At 55.6% G+C, this 17,361-nt stretch overlaps 1 protein-coding gene across 4 annotated transcripts in view; it reads right to left on the bottom strand.

Moving 5' to 3' along the window:
* The window catches only part of ADGRG1 (adhesion G protein-coupled receptor G1), a 32,527-nt gene that overhangs the window by 3,986 nt on the left and 11,180 nt on the right, over positions 1-17,361 (bottom strand). For all 4 annotated transcript variants that reach the window (XM_059045161.2, XM_067018534.1, XM_067018535.1 and 1 more), the window contains exons 2-12: positions 9,711-9,805; positions 8,735-9,157; positions 7,039-7,171; positions 6,308-6,455; positions 5,539-5,670; positions 5,073-5,189; positions 4,804-4,849; positions 4,442-4,545; positions 3,527-3,645; positions 1,459-1,727; positions 245-353 (exon numbers count right to left, since the gene is read on the bottom strand). In XM_059045161.2, coding sequence (XP_058901144.1) covers positions 245-353; positions 1,459-1,727; positions 3,527-3,645; positions 4,442-4,545; positions 4,804-4,849; positions 5,073-5,189; positions 5,539-5,670; positions 6,308-6,455; positions 7,039-7,171; positions 8,735-9,157; positions 9,711-9,771 — 1,661 coding nt within the window. In that variant the 5' untranslated portion in view covers positions 9,772-9,805. The remainder of the gene's footprint in view (positions 1-244; positions 354-1,458; positions 1,728-3,526; positions 3,646-4,441; positions 4,546-4,803; positions 4,850-5,072; positions 5,190-5,538; positions 5,671-6,307; positions 6,456-7,038; positions 7,172-8,734; positions 9,158-9,710; positions 9,806-17,361) is intronic.

Raw genomic sequence — 17,361 nt, 5'->3', positions numbered from 1 at the left:
ATACTCCCACTCGCAAGTGGGGAAAATGAGGCCCAGAGAGGGGCAAGGACCTGTACAAGGTCATCTGGCAAGTGACTGGCAGATCCAGGCCCGTTCTCACCCTCCCTGAGAAAAGGGTCACCCCAATACCCCCAGCAGCTTGGCATCCAGGAGTCTCCTGGTCAGCGTGACCTGGGCCCAGGCTACTCCCTGACTTCTGCACCATGAGGCCCACCTTCCTGCCCCCACTGCACAAGCCACTCACATGGAAGGGTAGATGACACTCTCTGGGGTCCTGTGCACAGCTAGGATGATGGGGCCATAGTTGTTCACATCCACCAGTGCCACCAACGTCACCAGGAAGATGGGGAAGCCTGCGGGCAACAAAGCATGGAGCTCCATCTCCCACCCTCTGGAGCCTGCCCTCCCCTCCCCTCTGGTGAGACCTCCTCTCAGACCTGTGGTCCCAGAGCTTACCCAGCCCCATTTGGGGCAGGTCCTCCAAGCTCAGACCCATCCTTCTCCTTTCCAGTTCTGGTTTCTCATAATGGGAGCCCATCTCCCCTTACCTTACCCCTGCACCCTCAGCATCCTGGGGCCCCCTAGGGGAAAGGGCCTGCAGTTCCCTGCTGAGGGGCTGGCTGTCACAAGGAGAGACAGGAGGAGCAGACAGGACATTGGTGGGGTGGAGGACAGTTCAACAGGGGACATCTAGAGTTATACCCCGAGGGGATGTCTGCCCTGGGCCTTGACCTTGTCCATGAGGTGGAGATTAAGAGCTTCCTGGAAGGGTTGCCCACCACCAAACACCTGGATTTTGACAAAGAACCAACTCTGAAGGAATTTCATGTAAATCAATGAAGTGAACCAAGAAAGGGCCGAATGAGAAACACAGGAGGAGCAGCAAGTTGGGTTCGGGGACATATGGAGGTTGGTGGGCCTGTGCAATGTTCAAGGACTTGTGGTGTGTGCCCCTGGGCCTCCAGGTCTGACAAAAGAGAGGTCTGGGCCACAGGTGAATTGGGTTGCTGTTGGCCGAGAACCAATACCAGAGCCACGGGGAATCTGTTACCTGAGGTTCATGGGGATCCACAGGCAGGGCCACCACGAGCCTGGGTGAATTAGGTGAGGACTGAATTACGGCCCCACTCATCCACAACTGGGTGCCTTTAAGCAGTGCACAACCTGCACGTCCATACATGGTGGCTCCGTCTGCAAACCCCACTTGTAAAAGAGTGAGAGATGTAGAGAATATGTTAAGCGTTTCTTGGGGTCAGGGCTCATCACCTCATCTTCCTAAAGAGGACCTTGACCTAGCCAAGGTAAACAACCCCTGAGGATGGGTGAGTGAAGGAAGCAGGCAGTGAGGGAATAGTCAGAGGAGTAGGTGGAGAAGTGGAACCAAGTGCCCATGTTTTGCCAGAAACCAAGAGGAAAAGGCAGGTCTGGGGGGCCCACCAACCCCCTCCACCAACTTACCCCAGCCCACGATGCCCAGCTTGAGCAGGTAGCCTGGCACATAGGTGCCGAAGACCTCGACCACAAGTCGGTAGAGGTTGTAGCCCTCAAGGCCCATCCAGGAGAGGCAGGCGAGCAGGGAGAAGTGCAGAAAGATGGCACTGGCGCGGCAGGCAGCCTCGGAGCCTGCCAGGGCCACCGGCTCGCTGAGCAGGAAGCTCACATCCAGCAGGAAGACGGCCAGCAGCAGGTTCATGTGCACCTTGATGGTGTAATCCCTAGACTTCCTCCTGCACAGGTGAGGGTGGAGGTAGGGAGGGCAGGTAGGGTCACTCTGGTGGCCAGTGTGGGAAGGCAGGGAGACGGGCGGGCGCGCACACACACACACACACACACACACACACACGGCCTCCTGTGGCTACAGCTAGGCTCTGTCCCCATGCACCTTCCATGTGTCCAACACCCACAGGCTCAGGCACCGTGTGTGCATTTAACGGCAGATTTAACCAAGCACACAGCGAGGAAGACAATTCAGCCACTACAATCAACCAGATGCTCCCAAAGTCAGAAGGGAAAGACTGGATTTTTTGCTGTTTTGGAGAATCCATACCACCCATGTTCTATGTCTGCCTGTCTGTCTGCACTACTGTGCATCTGTGAGCACACGCTGTGTGGCCTGTGTCCTTGAGTTTGCAAGTCTGTGTGTGCACGTCCTGCTCCCATCCCAAGATACTGTGTGGTGGAGGGCACTGTCAGCCTTCCTGTCCCCAGCCTTTCTGTCCGCCTGGCACCACCCACTGCCCGCTCCAGAGACTGCAGAAGAACACCTACCGTCCTGGATCCCCAAGCCCACCCTACCCCTAACCTGAGGCACCACCTTAGGCTGGCCCCATCCCCCTCACCCTCCGTTTGCTCATCTGTGAAGTGGGAGGACGGCCCCCCTCGAAGGGTTGGGGTGAGGGTTACACTGATACAAAGCATCTGGCACAGATAAGATGCTCAGTCCCTAAGGGTTCCTGTCCCTTTGTCCTGGGGCACTTTTGTGATCAATGGGCAGGTGCTGGGAGGGGCTTGTGCCCTCAGCCCCAGCTCTCCACTCAGCCTGCCAGCCGTCCCCCCTCATCACCTGCTCCAGCCCCACCACGTGTGCAGCTGTGGCCACGCCTTCACACGGCTCTACCCTCCCCAGTCCCCGCAAGGACGGTGAGCACGCTCCAAGAGTCTTCATGCTACAGTAGAAGTAAGGATGTCTCCCTTCCACCCAGACGGGTGCAGGGCCCAACTACAGGTGGACCTCAGTTTAGGCCAAGCCCAGCACTGACAATCCAGACCCCACACACAGCCGGTCTGAGGGTGGACGGAGGCGTTCTTCACTCCACCGAAGGCGGCCCCTTCTCTCAGCAGGCACCCAAACGACTGGGGTGACACACGCCTCCATGGAGCCAGGGGGTTGGGCCTCAAAACAGGCACTAGGGAACAGGGGCTGGAGAAAAATCTGGAGGCTCTACCCGTCCACAGCGGCCACTGCCAGGCAGCTCCGCTAACCTGGACCTTGTGGGCCTGGAGCCAGCCTGCTTGGGGTCAAGCCTGCTTCTACTACTTCCCCGCTGTGGGACCTCAGTCAAGTCACTTGCTCTCTCTGAGCACTCTTCCACAGGGCCCTTGTGAGGATGAACCAAGTTCACGCGCGTAAAGCACTTAGAACAGTGTGTGGCACGTGGGCTGCTTAATGTAAATGTTCACCGTTATCATTACCATCACCGTCATATTATCATGTGCCCCCAGAGATATCACATCTGGTCATTCAAAGACAGGAATCTAGATTCTTATGTCAACTCTCCCAGTTTTAAATGCTGGCAGTTAATGTAAACTGGAAATGCTATGCTACCCAAACACCACAGATCTGAGCAGGAAATGCCACCCCTGGGGGTCAGCTGGCTGCACCTCCCAGGGCTTCCACAACTATACACACGTTTCGGGGTCAGTCAGGCCAATCTCCAGGGTGGGTCGCCCTCATTGTGGGGTCCCAGCCCGGGGGCCTGGAATGGAGGTTCTCCCTGCCCCCTTCCCTCTTGCTCCCAGCTCCTACCTAGAGCAGAGGTAGGCAGCGATGGTGAGGACGCAGGCCACGGCGGAGATGACACAGCCCACGTAGGAAAGGAGGGTCAGGTAGTGCTTGTGTATGGCATCCACTTCCACAGAGGTAACCTGGGTCCACGAGGCAGGTCAGGGCTGGCCTCAGTGCCCCCAACTCGACACTGAGGGTTTGCCCAGATGGAGGTCTAACCCGCGGTCCCTGGACGGCCTTGGGCGTCTGTGAACCACACCTGCCCCCCAAACTGAGCAGAGTGTGAGCCCATGAGTGCATTTTTCACCACATTCTCAAATGGATCCCTGTCCCACCAAGGTCAAGAACCCTCCACCAGAGGATCCCTTTTCTGTCCTGGCACTAATTATTTTTCTGTAGCATTCAAAACAGAAATAAGTTTCCTGTGAGGCAGTGAGCTTGCCACGCCCAGAGAGAGCTGGAAGACCACTCCGGTCCCTCAGATGCTAGGGTCCTAAGATTTGGGGAGAATGAGCCTAGGACACAAAGCTTCTGAGATCTTGGGGGCACTGAAGTCCATCACAAGGGCCTCGCACTGGGCCTCAGCATCCCCTTGAGGGCTCTTTAGAAACATACTCCTGGCCCCACCCCAGCCCTGTGGAATCAGAATCCTAGGTTAGGACCAGGAAACTGCATTTTTATCATGCACCAAAATTTGGGAATAAAGAACAAGGGCTTTAGAGACCAGCTCTTTTACTTACTACTAGCTGTGTGAACTTGAGTAAATTGCCTAACCTCTCTGAGCCTCAGTTTCCTTATCTATAAAATGGGACAACAACAGGAGTCACTTCGGGGCTTGTTGTGAGGAATGCATGGATGACATATATGCGAGAAGTGGCGGCCACACAGCAAGAACCCGGCCTATGTACGGGAGCGGGGAAGGAGGGGGCCACGCACCATCAGCACTGCAAAGTAGGTCAGGTGGTTGCAGAGGCAGGACGTCTGTGTCTCTCTCCTGATGGTCTCACAGCCCACATCGCTCCAGCTCCCCGGGCTGCTCACTGAGGAGGGGCCAGCATGGGGCTCTGAGATCAAGCCCAGCACCCCAGCACCCCACTATACCCCACAAATGCATGACTGCATCACTCTTCTGAGCCTTTGCTCCCCTCAGCAGATCCCTAGCCTGCCATCACTCCCTCTTCAAAGCCCACCTTCCTCCAGGAAGCCCCCCTTGATTAACTCCATCTCCCCCACCTTTCAGGACCCCCTGGTACCTGCCTCCAGGTACCTGCCCAACTCAGAGGCCCCTCCACACTCACATGTCAGGTCTTCAACCCAGAATACACACTGTAGAGTCACATTCTTCTGTAGGGACAAGAAAGAAGGGGAGTGGGTCTCACGACAGTCTACTCCTTTCCAGCCAGGCTGAGGGAGTCAGTGCCAGGGCCCCACCCCTTTTGTACCTGACTGGCCGATGCCCTCAGCCAGTCAATCATTTTGTTAAAGACAAGTGATTCAGAAGAGAGGGGGACAGGAGGACATGGACAACGGGGACCCTTGTGTCCTTAGTTGCTTTGCTCACACTCACCGGCTGTGGCTGGTGCCGGAAGGTGAGCACCATGGGCTCCGAGAGGTTGGCTACTTTGGTGTTCTGCACGACGATACCCAAGACCTTCTCCCCCAACACCTGGCTGGAATTCTTGTCCTAGGTATATGGGGTGGGGGAAGAGGGTAGGGAGGGGGCTCAGGACTGAGAAGAAAAGCCCAGAAGTTCCCCAGACCTTCTAGACTCCTTTCTCTGCCCTGCACACTGCTCCCAGATTTTGAGTCGCCCTCTGAAAAAAATTCTTGCAAGGGTAGTCATTTACACCATAGTGAGAATAACACTCTCCCAGGTCTAAATCTCCCAGGGAGATTTGCACGTTGCTGTCTGATTTCTGACTTTACAAGGACTCTTGGAGGAAGGGGCTGGGTTCCCTGCCTACCCTTCCATCTCTCCGTCAGACAGAAGCTGCTTTCCCCTGGGGGAGGGCCCGAGGATGACAGCCCCATACCTGGAACAGGGCTTGGCTGCTGAAGTCCACCAGGAGGAGTCTCTTCTCAGCCTCCTGCCTCTGGCCCTTGGTCTTCTGGAAGAGCTCGCGGGGCAGCAGCACCGAGTACTCCAGGATCTCGCTTTGCTCCCCCTGCAGATCAGAGTCCCACTGGAGCTCAGCCAGAGGTGGACCTCCAGATCCCCTCCACATCCCCCCAGCACATGCCTTCCTGGACGCTGCCATCTCTAAGCCCACCTCCTTCAGGAAGCCAGGCCTGACTCACGAGAGCCCTTCTCACCCCTCCTGTCCCTGGCACTGGCGCCGGTGGGGTGCCTTGTCATTAGAGCCCAGGGCCCCAGGGGCAAATGGGCTTGGGAGAATCACGTGGTATTCTGGTGTCTGGGCTTCAGACACTGACCCTGCCTATGGCTCCCTGGTGTGCTGGGGGATAAGAAAGGCAGGGTGTGTAGCCCTCTGCCCCCAAATAGGCCCACCAAGGGCAGGCTCACAAGAGGGCTGCAGGCACAGGCATTTTGATGTTGGTTGTCTGTCCACCGGGATGTGCCACAGGAGCCCCCTGTGCAGGGACCAGGTCCCTCCCCACCTCTGTCCCCACCACTGTATCAGGAAGGGTCCTCAGTTCCACCGGGTAGCCACTGACTGAGGTAGCCTTTGGGCCTGAGGCCTTCCTCATCAGCACACATCTGGCTCCCGGAGGCCCAGAGGAGGGGGGTGCTCACAGCCTCCACATCTGCTTCCTGCCCTGGCCACCATCCTGACCCCTGACCTCCCGCTGGGAGTGGATGTGCAGGTCCTGGAGGCTGGCAGCGGGCTGGAGCTTCCACACCGTGGCGTTGACCAGATCTTCCTCAAAGGACACCGTGTCCCCTGTGAAGCTCACAGAGGTCAGCTTCGATTCTAGGCTCTGCAGCTGCCTGGCAGTGAGGAGAGAGGGTGGGTGACTGATGGGTGGGAGGGGCGGATCCAGGCAGGGGAGACAGAGGGAGAGGAGAGACTCGGGCAGATACACAGGAAAGAGTGTGGGGCAGACAGAATGACCTGCGGGGGTGGCAGGGAGGAAGCCAGAGCATCAGAGCAAACAGGAAAGGAGTGGGGTGGGGACCTATCCTTGGACTCGGCCACCAGGTTGTGGGCCCAGTTCTGCCTGGACCGACTCACTTTGTGCAACAGAGCAGCCCTACCCATCTCTGGGCCTCAGTCTGCTGAGCTGTAAAATGGGTCAATCCTTTTCACTTTATTGGTGGAGAGTAGGGCTTGGGTGCGGCTGACCTGGACTGGTGGGTGTGACATTTGTTTTTAATGACTCAGGCAGGGGAGGGGCTTGGCCTCCAGGGCTGTATCTCAGTTCCTCCGGGAGAAGATGGAAAGATGAGAACATTCCAGCCCCAGAGGAGGTTTCCATACAGCCGCCCACTCCAGGTCCCTGCCTTGCCCTGCCCGGGTCTGGGGGATGCCTCCTCCTTCCCCCTCACACACTGGGACCCACACTTAACTTACTGGCCCGCGGAGGTGAACGGGGGTCTCCTTGAGCTCTTCCGGGGATGCTTCAGAAACTGGCTGAGCCGCTGGAGGTCCCTTTTCAGCTCACATGTGTCCAACAAGGCACTGTGGGAGGTCTTCAGGGGAGGAGCTGGGGGAGAGGGACGGACAGACCCACCAAAGGCTGTTGAATGAGGTGCCTGGGCCACACTCAATACACTCTCAGTTAATCCTCCTGTGATTCTGAAAGCTTCTATCCCCATTTTATGGAGCAGGAAACTGAGGCTCCAAGAGATGCAGTGGACTCCCCCAAGTCACTCAGAGCTGCAGGCAGCCAGACGGGGCTCTGTCCTGTGGAGCCCCCAGCAACTCCAGCCCCAGCAAGGTGGGCTGGGACACACCTACCCAGGCATGCTTCTGACTACACACAGGGAGCTGGGAGGGCCAGTTCCCCAGGGCCAGCCAGGCCCCCTTCAGAAGGAGCTGGGGGGTAGGGGGCTTGTGTGGTGGCTCTAGGCCCTCCACTCGGGTACCATGCACCCAAGGGCTGCAGACTCAGGGCTGCACTCCAGGGCTCAGACGGGACTCAGATGAGGTAGGCAGATGGGAGGAAGGACATGTGGGGAGGGGGCATGCCCTATGCCAGCAAGGAAGGCAGGCCCTGTGGTCACATCTGAATTGATAAGGCAGAAAGCCTGATTTTTAGGTCATTTGAAAACCCTGGCTCATGTTTTCAAAAAACTCTCTACAGACCAAATAAGACCAGGCCAGACCTGTTCTTCAGGAAGCCAATTTGCAGCTATGCCTGACTTTGCCCTAAACCCTCCCAGGTTGGGGCAGGATCCCAGCCTGGGGGCGGGGAGCCCCATCTACCTCCTCGGCCCCTGTCTGCTGCCCTGGGCAGCACCTGGGCCCACTGCTGCCACCCCCCAGCATTTCCAAGGGCCCAGAGCTGCTAACATATTCAACGCCCTTTGCTCCCGCCCCTGGCAGCCCCGCCCCAAACTGCAGCTGCCTGAAAGGCCCCAGAATCAGGGAAATCCTAGACCCTGAGTAGAGCCTCCACCTCCTTCGGGCCACCCCCTCCTCCCTGCCCCCACTCAGCACTGAATAGAAGGCAGCGGCCACACCACACCTGTCACACCCCAGCCAGACACACAGTCTGCACACCTCAGTGTCAGTCTCCAGCCTCGCTGCTTCCTGACCTCTGACCTCTTGCTCTCCCCGGCACCCCTGCCCCTGTCCCCTCATGCCAGTCAGCCGCTGGGTTCAGATCCTGGCTCCCTCACTCACTAGCTGTGCAACTTTGTGCCTCAGTTTCTCCTCTGAGAAATGGGGATAAACAATCTAGGTGATGCTGATGAAGCAGAATTTTTCCTCCGGCTCCTGACCTCCAGTCCCGTCTCTCCATTCTCTCTGCTCCCACCCTGTTCACTCCCCATCTTCCTTTACCTGGACCTTCCCCGCAGCCGCTGGATGGCACTTCGCCCCTCTGCCCTCACCCCTACCTTCCCACAAACCTCCCGGAAGCACACCTTGGATCACACTCTTCCACTCCTCAGACACCTTCCCTGGCTCCCCACTGCCTGCGAACAGAGCGCCTGCTCCGTGACCTGACACTCGGCCCAGTCTGCTTTAACCCCGCCGTGCATTTTGCCTTCCCCGCCTCCAGGCCTTCGACCAAGCTGTTCCTTATGCCTGGAAGTCGCCTTACTGTGGAAGGAGAAGATGAAGCCGGCCGCACTGGGCAGACTGGTGTTCTGGGGGCTCCACCAGGAGCTGACAGAGGTGGCGAACAGTGGGGCCCCCTCGGCCAGGCTCTCCTCCTGATGCCGGAAGCACAGCAGGTCAGAGGCTTGGTTACTCAGCACGAAGTCGCTCTTGCCGTAGCGAAGATGCAATTTCCCAGCATGGCGGTTCCAGTAGAGGCAGAAGTGGTAGAGGCCCCTGGGATGAGGGAATGACCTAGGAGCCGGGTGTGCTCCAGGGAAGGGCGCATGGACTGTGAGAGCCTCCTCAGTGTTCTTGATGGAGATGTGCAGCTCAGATGCCCGCTTATAATGGAGGCTGCTGTTCTGCGTCTGGTTCCGCTGGCCACAGAAACGGAAGTCTTCCCGGGGGCCCCCGCCACAGGCACCTGAGGAAGCAGAGACTGCAGATGGGACTCTGGGTCCGGGGGCAGGCTCTGGGCCCAGAACACAGGAGCCCAGTGCCTAGGACCCGCACACATTCCAAGGACCTACACCTCAAAGGGTCTCCAAAAATGAGAGTCTACCCTATTCAAAGATTACTGGCTTCAAAATATGAAAAGAACAAACTCAAAATCAATAATAATTTCAAAGATAAAATAATATTTTAAATAGCAATAAAATATTTAATGAGGCCATGCCTGCCACAAACAGTTGTGCAGGCTGTGTACTGCACAAGGGTGCACTGGCTGCAGAGTTGAATAGGGCCAAAACCCAGTCCATGTTCCTCACTCCCATCTGTGCACTGTGGGGCTGCATCTGCCAGAAAGAAGGGTGCCTTTATCTTTTCTCCAAGGTTCCATCATCCACTTGCTAAGCTGTGTCCTCAGGCCTGTGCCTGCCCAAATGGATTAGTGGATGTGCTGGCAGCTGACCTAGACATCCTTAACATAAGGATGCCATTTTAACGTTAAGTCCTAGGGTACCTCCAGGAAAGCCTACCTGGAACCAGGAGCAGACCCAGCAGGAACGATACTGTCTGCAGCAGCACTTGGGCAGCCATCTTCCTCCCCAAAGTCACCCTGAGAAGTCACCACCTGAAAGAGGCCAGGAGTGTTGGCTTGAGGGCCTGACCCACAGGGTGGCTGTGCCAGCCCTGAAGAGGGAGAAGCCAGGGTAGCGTGGATGTGGGATATGAGGTGGGGAGGCAAGTGTGGAAACAGTCTGTGGACCTCCCCAGAGCTGCCAGGAGCTGAGCATCAAGAGGCAGTGGCTAAAAGAAGACATAGAAATGGCCAACAGGCACATGAAAAGATGCTCCACAGCGCTAATTATTAGAGAAATGCAAATCAAAACTACAGTGAGGTTATCAACACACACAGGTAGAATGGCCATCATTAAAAAGTCTACAAATAACAAATGCTGGAGAGGGTGTGGAGAAGAGGGAACCCTCCTACACTGTGGGTGGGAATGTAAATTGGTGCAGCCACTATGGAGAACAGTATGGAGGTTCCTCAGAAAACTAAAAATAGAGTTGCCAGATGATCCAGCAATCCCACTCCTGGGCATATACCCAGAAAAAACTATAATTCAAAAAGCACTATTCACAACAGCCAAGATGTGAAAACAACCTACATGTCCATCAACAGAAGAATGGATAAAGGAGATGTGGTGCATATATACAATGGAATATTACTCAGCCATAAAAAAGAATGAAATAATGCCATTTGTAGCAACACAGATGGACCTAGAAATTATCATACTAAGTGAAGTCAGGCAGAGAAAGACAAATACCATATGCTATCACTTATATGTGAAATCTAAAGTATGACACAAATGAACATATCTATGAAACAGACACAGACATAGAGAACAGACTTGTGGTTGCCAAGGGGGGGCGTGGGGAAGGGATAGATTGGGAGTTTGGGATTAGTACATACAAACTATTACATATAGGATGGATAAACAACAAGATCCTACTTTATAGCACAGGGAACTATATTCAGTAACCTGTGATAAACCATAATGGAGAAGAATACGAAAAAGAAAATATATGTATAACTGTATAACTGAATCACTTTGCTGTACAGCAGAAATAAATACATTATAAATCAAGTATTCTTCAATAAAGTAAAATTAAAATATAAAAATTAAAAAGAGGCAGTGGCTGAGTTCAAGTCCCAGCTCCACCTCTTGCTCGCTGCATGACCCTGTAAAAGGGTCATGGAAAACAGGACGAATAATAGTACCTCCCCGAGGATCCAGCAGTGATGGGGTAATCAGGCCAGAATTGGGTGGGGGAGGCTCCCCAGCACCACCAGGAACCACCCCAACCACCCTGCTCCCTCCAGGCCTGAAGAAGACACAGGAAAAAGGGGGCTTGCAGGGCTCTCCTCCTGGAACCTCACCATCATCATCTCTAAGACCCAGCTCAGAGGTCACCTCCTTCAGGAAGCCTTCCTCAACTCCCTCTACAGTCAGTCCTGGCCTCCTTTGGTTCTCTATGCCTGTGTGTCTGTTTCTGTTGCATAGGGTCCCGTTAGCCAACTCTGGGAGGTGAAGGATGGTACATCCCTCCTCCTGGTGCCAGCCAGGGAGCTGCTGATCCATCTCTGTGCACAGGGCCTAGTGTGCATGGAGGTCGCTGGGCAGGTGGACAGTGAGGGAAATGGAGTGAAGGATCAGTGCAGCCACAGCGCCCTCTACAGCCAGGGGATAGAGGAGACAGGCACTTCCTGTTATGGCCACCAGGGGGAGCCAGTTCCCAGGGCAGCTGGAAAGGCAGGGGGCATATGTCCCAGTCTGGCCAGGAGACATAGTGTGGCCCAAGTCGGGGGAGATCCAGTTCCCCTCAGCCCCATCCTCGTGTAGAATGCCCCCCACCAGCCTCTATTAGCTGAGTACCTACTACCTGCCAGCCTGTGCTGACCCACCCCCCTCACCCCTATACCTGTATTAATCTTCATTCCAAACCTGTGAAGTCAGCCCTACCATTGGCCCATTTCACAGACAGGGAACCTGAGATCCAAGGAATTAAATGACTTGCCCAAGATTGTTCCAGACGGCAAGGGCTTTCCCTGCCTGGTCAGGACTGTAGTGCTTGGCAGGGAACCTGCGTGCCTGGTACTTATAGAGAGATGCTGGGTGGCTGGGCCCTCCCCACTGCCAGCTGGCCTTATGACTGAGCTGGGTGCTGGCAGTCACGAACAGCCATCCTCATCCTGTGAGGGACTACATATGGCTGTGGTGACAGATGCAATCATCTGCCACAAGCCAGACAAAAGGAAGCCTGGCAACCATGGGGCATGAGAGGAGTTTGACTTTGGGAGGAAACCAAGGAGGGCTTCTGGGAAGAAGTGGCTTTTAGATGGAATATTTAAGGGCAGCATTAAATGGAAGGGTGGTCCATGAAGGAGTTCACTGTCTCCTTCCTGGGCTGGGCCTTCCTTGAACAAAGCTGGCCTCCTCAAGCTAGAGCCCGTCTCCAGGGTCCTACCATGTGTAATGGAACCCCAATTTCTAGGGCCTGGTCAGTCTAATCATTGGTCAGTCAGGTTCATCATCCTGCCCTGGTGACATCACAAGACCCCTGAGAGGAAGGATGTAAAAGTGTTTGGGGGAATGGCCGCTGTTTCCTACATTATGATATTTAAGGTTTCACTCTGTGTCCTCTCTGAGCATTTTGGATCCTTTTGGGTTTTTTTTTTTTTTTTTTTTGGTTTTTGTTGTTTTTGTTTTTAGGGAGAAGGAAGGATCTATTACTTGCTGCAAGTAAGGAGAACACTGGGGATCTTTCCAAAGCAGCATCTCCCATTTTGGCTCCTTTTGAAACTGCCACCCCAGACCAGCGAAAGGAAATCCAGCATCCAGGGACAGAAACATGTCTCTCCTGGACCCTTTCTCTTTCCTTCTTTTTTTCTGCCAGTCGCTGTCTCTGTCTACATCTGATCCCCAATCCAAATGACACCTCCTCCAAGAAGCCCTCCACCCACCCCTGCTTTGACCCCTGGCTTTATACTTCTGAACTCAGAGCTCACAATCACTTTGCAAATTTGGCCCCAATTCTCCATCTTATGGCATTTGGATTCAAGGCCCAGAGAGGGCCAGTGATTTCCTGACGTCATACAGAAAACAAGGATGGAGCTGGCCAGAATCCATGTATCTCTCCGGCCCACTGACCTTCAAAGTGAGCTACCACTATCAGTATACAGGGCCCAGGACAGGGCAGAATCATCTGCTTTCATCAATCAGTCCTCCTGGACTGATTCCTTTGAGAGGTAAAAGGTAGAAACAGGGAGTGAGCTCCCCATCACTGAAGGGATACAAGTGAGGCTGCACCACTGTGAACTACCATGATTCCAACAGACAGGGATCAATGGCATGACCTGACATTCCTGGCTCATCCCCACTCTACCTTGGCGACTTGAATAGCCACTCCAAGGTGAACAACTCTAGTCCTATGAACATTCTTGCGATTTGAGGGGAGGGACTGCCTGGCTTCCTTTAACCCACCCTTAGTGGACTCTGGAGGCAGACTGTCTGGGTTCAAATCCCAGTCCCCCTACTCAATAGCTGTGTGTCCTTGGGCTATTTACTCACCCTCTCTGGGCCTCACTCTCATCTGTAGATAGGAATAAAAATTGAGACTACTGCAAGGGTCATTGTGAGAATTAAATGAATTGATATCTGTAGAGGACTTAGAGCAGGGCCATGCACATGGCAGGCACCATAGGTGTCATCTAGATATCTCTGTATCCTTCCTGACCAGCTTATGCCTGCCCCTCACTCAACCCCTGGACCTGTCACAGATTCCTACTCCTACACCTTCCCTCCTACCCTCCATGTAACCCCCTCGGGGCCCCCACAGCCAGCTCAACTTCCAAAGCACCTTGATGGGAAATTCTTAGAGCATGAAATTTCCTTCCCGGGAAGACTGAAACCCCACCCAGAAAACTTCCCTCCTCACAGCCAGGAACTGAGCCTGTCCCCAGAAGCCTCTAAAGGACAGGAGAGCTGAACTGGGGCACCATCTACGTTATCATGAAATCCTCAGAGCCACCCTGTAAGGCTGGTCCTACTGTTTTGCCATTTTACAGATCAGGAAACTGAGACTAGGGACGGGCCATCTGTTCCGAGATCTCCGCCAGGGGAGCCAAGACACAGACCTCAGTCTCACCCTAGAGAACTCCTTGCAGAGCTGGCACTGTCAGTTTCTAGAGAGGCATGCCCCCTGGCTTTGGGAGACCCCCAAAGAAAAGGAGAGAAAAATGGTTGGGCGGGGGTCAGCCAAGACCACAGGCAGTGCAGGCAACTCCAGCTTGGGAGAGAGGATTTGGGGGGCCGAGCCCCCTAGGGGTGCCCTCATTCCCCAGCTCCCCTTCTGGAGCAGCTGCCCTTGACCTCAGGCCTTCCGTAAACACAGAGAACAAAACAGTCTGGCTCAGCTTGACACAATGGGGACCACCATCAGAGTCCCCAAGGATCCAGGCAGAGCGGAGGGGGCCAGGGCCCCTTCAAGCCAAGACTCCCTGGCTGCCAATCCCCAGGAGGAAGGGCCCCGGCTGTGCAGGCCCAGCCCTGCCCATCCTCGTGGTAGGGGAGAGGGAATCAGGCAGGGGACCAATGGCTCACTTTCTCCCGCCAGGACCTGAGTCACTTCCTCTGCCATCCGTGTAGAGCCACGAGTCACCGCTGGCCCAATCCAGGCTCCTGGAAAACCCATTTCCTCGGAGGATGGAGGTGGAAGTTGAGTGGACAGGACCTGGGCAGCTCTGGGGTTAACCCTTCCTGGGCAGGCACCTCCCCAGGAAGATGACCTGGACCTGGGCCCCCGTACCTTTCCTTCTCCTGCCCATAACATACACTGTGGACCACAAACTCATCCACCCCCCGGCCAGTCTGTCTCTTTGCCTGGAATGCCTTCCCTCACTCCATGACCCAACTCATCTTTGGAAACTCAGTGAAGACACGCCTTCCCCATGAAGCTTCGCCTAAGTGCCCATCTGCCATCAGAATCAACTTCTGTGTTCTTGGTGGGGCGCAGGGAAGGGGGCCGACCATGACGTACACTCAACCCTATGTGCCCCCCTTTGCCATGAGGAGTTAACATCAGAGGTGCCCAAACCCACCCACGGGTCAGAACCACCCGAGGAAGTTCACTAAAATGCAGATTCACAGGCCCCTGCACACCGAGGGGCAGATGCTACAGGTCTGGGGTGGGGCTCGGGAGTCTGGCTTTAACAGGTGTCCTGCTGATCGACACTCCATGGGCTTAGAGACACCGGCTTACAAGGCTGGGATCACACCAGTAGCCCTGTTTAACACAGTCAGAGGCAGGTAGGGCCCAGCCCCAGATCACTCAGATGGTAAAAGGCTGGCCCTGGATGGGGTCCAGGGCAGCTGGCCTCCCCGCCTGTCTCTTCTCAACCTCACTGGTGGTGAGGATGCATCACCACCCTAGCTGGTTCACCCAGCATTTAGCAGGGTGCCAGGAACCTGGAAGGAGCCTCGCAAAGCACAGCTGGGAGCAGGAGGGCGTGGGTGGGGGAAGGAGCCCCTGCCCGAGTGGGTCTTCAGGTGTGAGCCTGGTCTTGCCCTCCTCGGGGGGGAGGGACAGTAGAGAGAGGACCCAGCTCCGCTTTCCAGCTCCAGCCCCCATCCTCAACTGCTCTCCAGTGGGGGGAGGGGAAGGGGGGGCAAAACGGAGCTGCCGGCTATGCCCCTCCCCCGAGCCCTGGGCACAGGGCCTTAGGAAAGAAGGATTTGGCCAAGAGAGGGGTTGGCGAGCGTGACGTCCTTGAGGGTAGAAGCACGCACGGGAGTGTGGATGTAGGTGTGCATGTACGTGTGCGCACCACACGTGTGGGAGAGCGAGGAGGAACGTTAGAAGAGAGCGGAGGCTCTACAGCAGGTGTTTCCTCCACAGGAGTGGTGTCGGGGGTGCAGAGGACCCTCCACCAGCCGTTTCCAAACTCTTTTGTAAACGTCGATCTAACTTAGAAACACCACGTACCCAACAAACAAAGGAGGTGCCCCCATCAGACCCGGTGGGACCCCGGACCACGCCTCACTCCCAGCCCAGCCGCCAGCCTCTCAGCAGTGCCCGTGGCTCCTGGGAGCACGGCTGACACACGTGGAGCCCATCTCTCCTCCCTCTCTTCCTGCTCCGCAAGCCGGGTGACTGAGGCCCCAGCTAGGTGACCACACAGGACTCCCCACAGGAAGGGTGTTCCGGCCTGGCTGGGGAAAACAGAGTGACCTCAGGTTTCAGGAATTTTTCTACAATAAAAGAGAATAAAAATTAAGCTAGCTGCCTGCCCTCAGGGGCTGGCGGATGCCAAGGCCTTGCCTGCTCACTGCCGGGATGGGTCCCACATTCTTGCACCAGACCCGCTGGAGGGCTGCCCCGCCCGCGCAGGGCCCACCACCCCATGGCTTCTGGTCCAGCCAAGTCCCTGGGCCATGGCTCCCTCTGTGTGCCCAGACAGGCCCTGGCCCTGCGGGGAGACCGGGGCACCTGCCCACGTGAAAGGACGCTGGGTTCTCCCAGAAAGCCAGATATCCAGAGCCACCCACCTGGTGGCCTGCTTTATCTGGAACTGGAGTGTTTGCTTAAGAGGCCTCAGAGAGGCCAACCGACAGTCACCAGAGATGAGCCTGGGCTTCAGTGTTCCCACCTCCAAAGCTCTGCACACACCAGTCCTCCCCCCTGGGATGCCAGCCTTGTGACATGTCTGTAAAGGTCCCCGTACCCTGGGCCTCAGGCCTCCACATCCTCACCCGACTGCCCCCCACACTCCAGCCACGCAGTGCCTGGCAGAACACCAGATGTCTAGTGGGAATAAACAGAGGTCTCTCTGGCACAGGGAAAAGGGCCCTGGAATCCAAGAAGAAGAGTGAGGGAGATGACGGTTCCCGTTCGGCAGGCACTCACTCTGTGCCCGGCACTGTGCAAAGCACTTTTCCCGAATGATCGTTCAATCCTCACCTTACCTCTGTGAAACAAATGCTATTATTGCCCCCACGTTAAAGGCAAGGAAACGAAAGTCCAAAGAGGCTAAGTGATATCCAAGATCACAGAGCAAGTAGCCAAGCCAGGATTCAAACTCCAGTCTACCAAATCTCAAAGCCCGTGCTTTTAGCCAAGGTGGTCTCCGGAGTCCCTTCCTCCCTTTCTCTGGGGCTATCTCCCTGATTTTACCAAGAGGTAACTTTGCTAAGCACTTCCTAAGAAGCTCTAGTTCCCAAGTTAGAGAAATACTGCAGGCCCTACTTGGTCTTGTGAATTAACACATCAAAGGCTCTGATAAGTCCTGCAGAAAGAAAATCCACAGAGCTTGGTCAGGCTTATTTCCCAGCCCAGTGTGATGGTGCATCCTCTTTTGCAGGACACCTGTTACCAACATGAAAAAAAGAGCTCTCAGAAATCTTGACACCACATAGAAGAGAAGCCTGTCAGCATCTCCCCTCCCAGCCTCCCCTCCCCTCCCCTCCCCTCCGAGCCGTCCCAGAGGCCATTAACTAGCATGAGATGGGCTGCAGGAGCCATTTAGGCTGTGATGTTCCCGAGGGCAACTCATCACCATCTCTGACACTTCCAGGTGAGAGGTCCTGGGGGAGCCTGGGTTATATTCGGCCCCATCCCACCTCCCTT

Source organism: Kogia breviceps, chromosome 18 (genome assembly GCF_026419965.1).
Source record: "Kogia breviceps isolate mKogBre1 chromosome 18, mKogBre1 haplotype 1, whole genome shotgun sequence".
Classification (NCBI taxonomy): domain Eukaryota; kingdom Metazoa; phylum Chordata; class Mammalia; order Artiodactyla; family Physeteridae; genus Kogia; species Kogia breviceps.
Note: the sequence above shows the minus strand (reverse complement) of the source record. Positions and strands in the feature narration are given on the sequence as shown.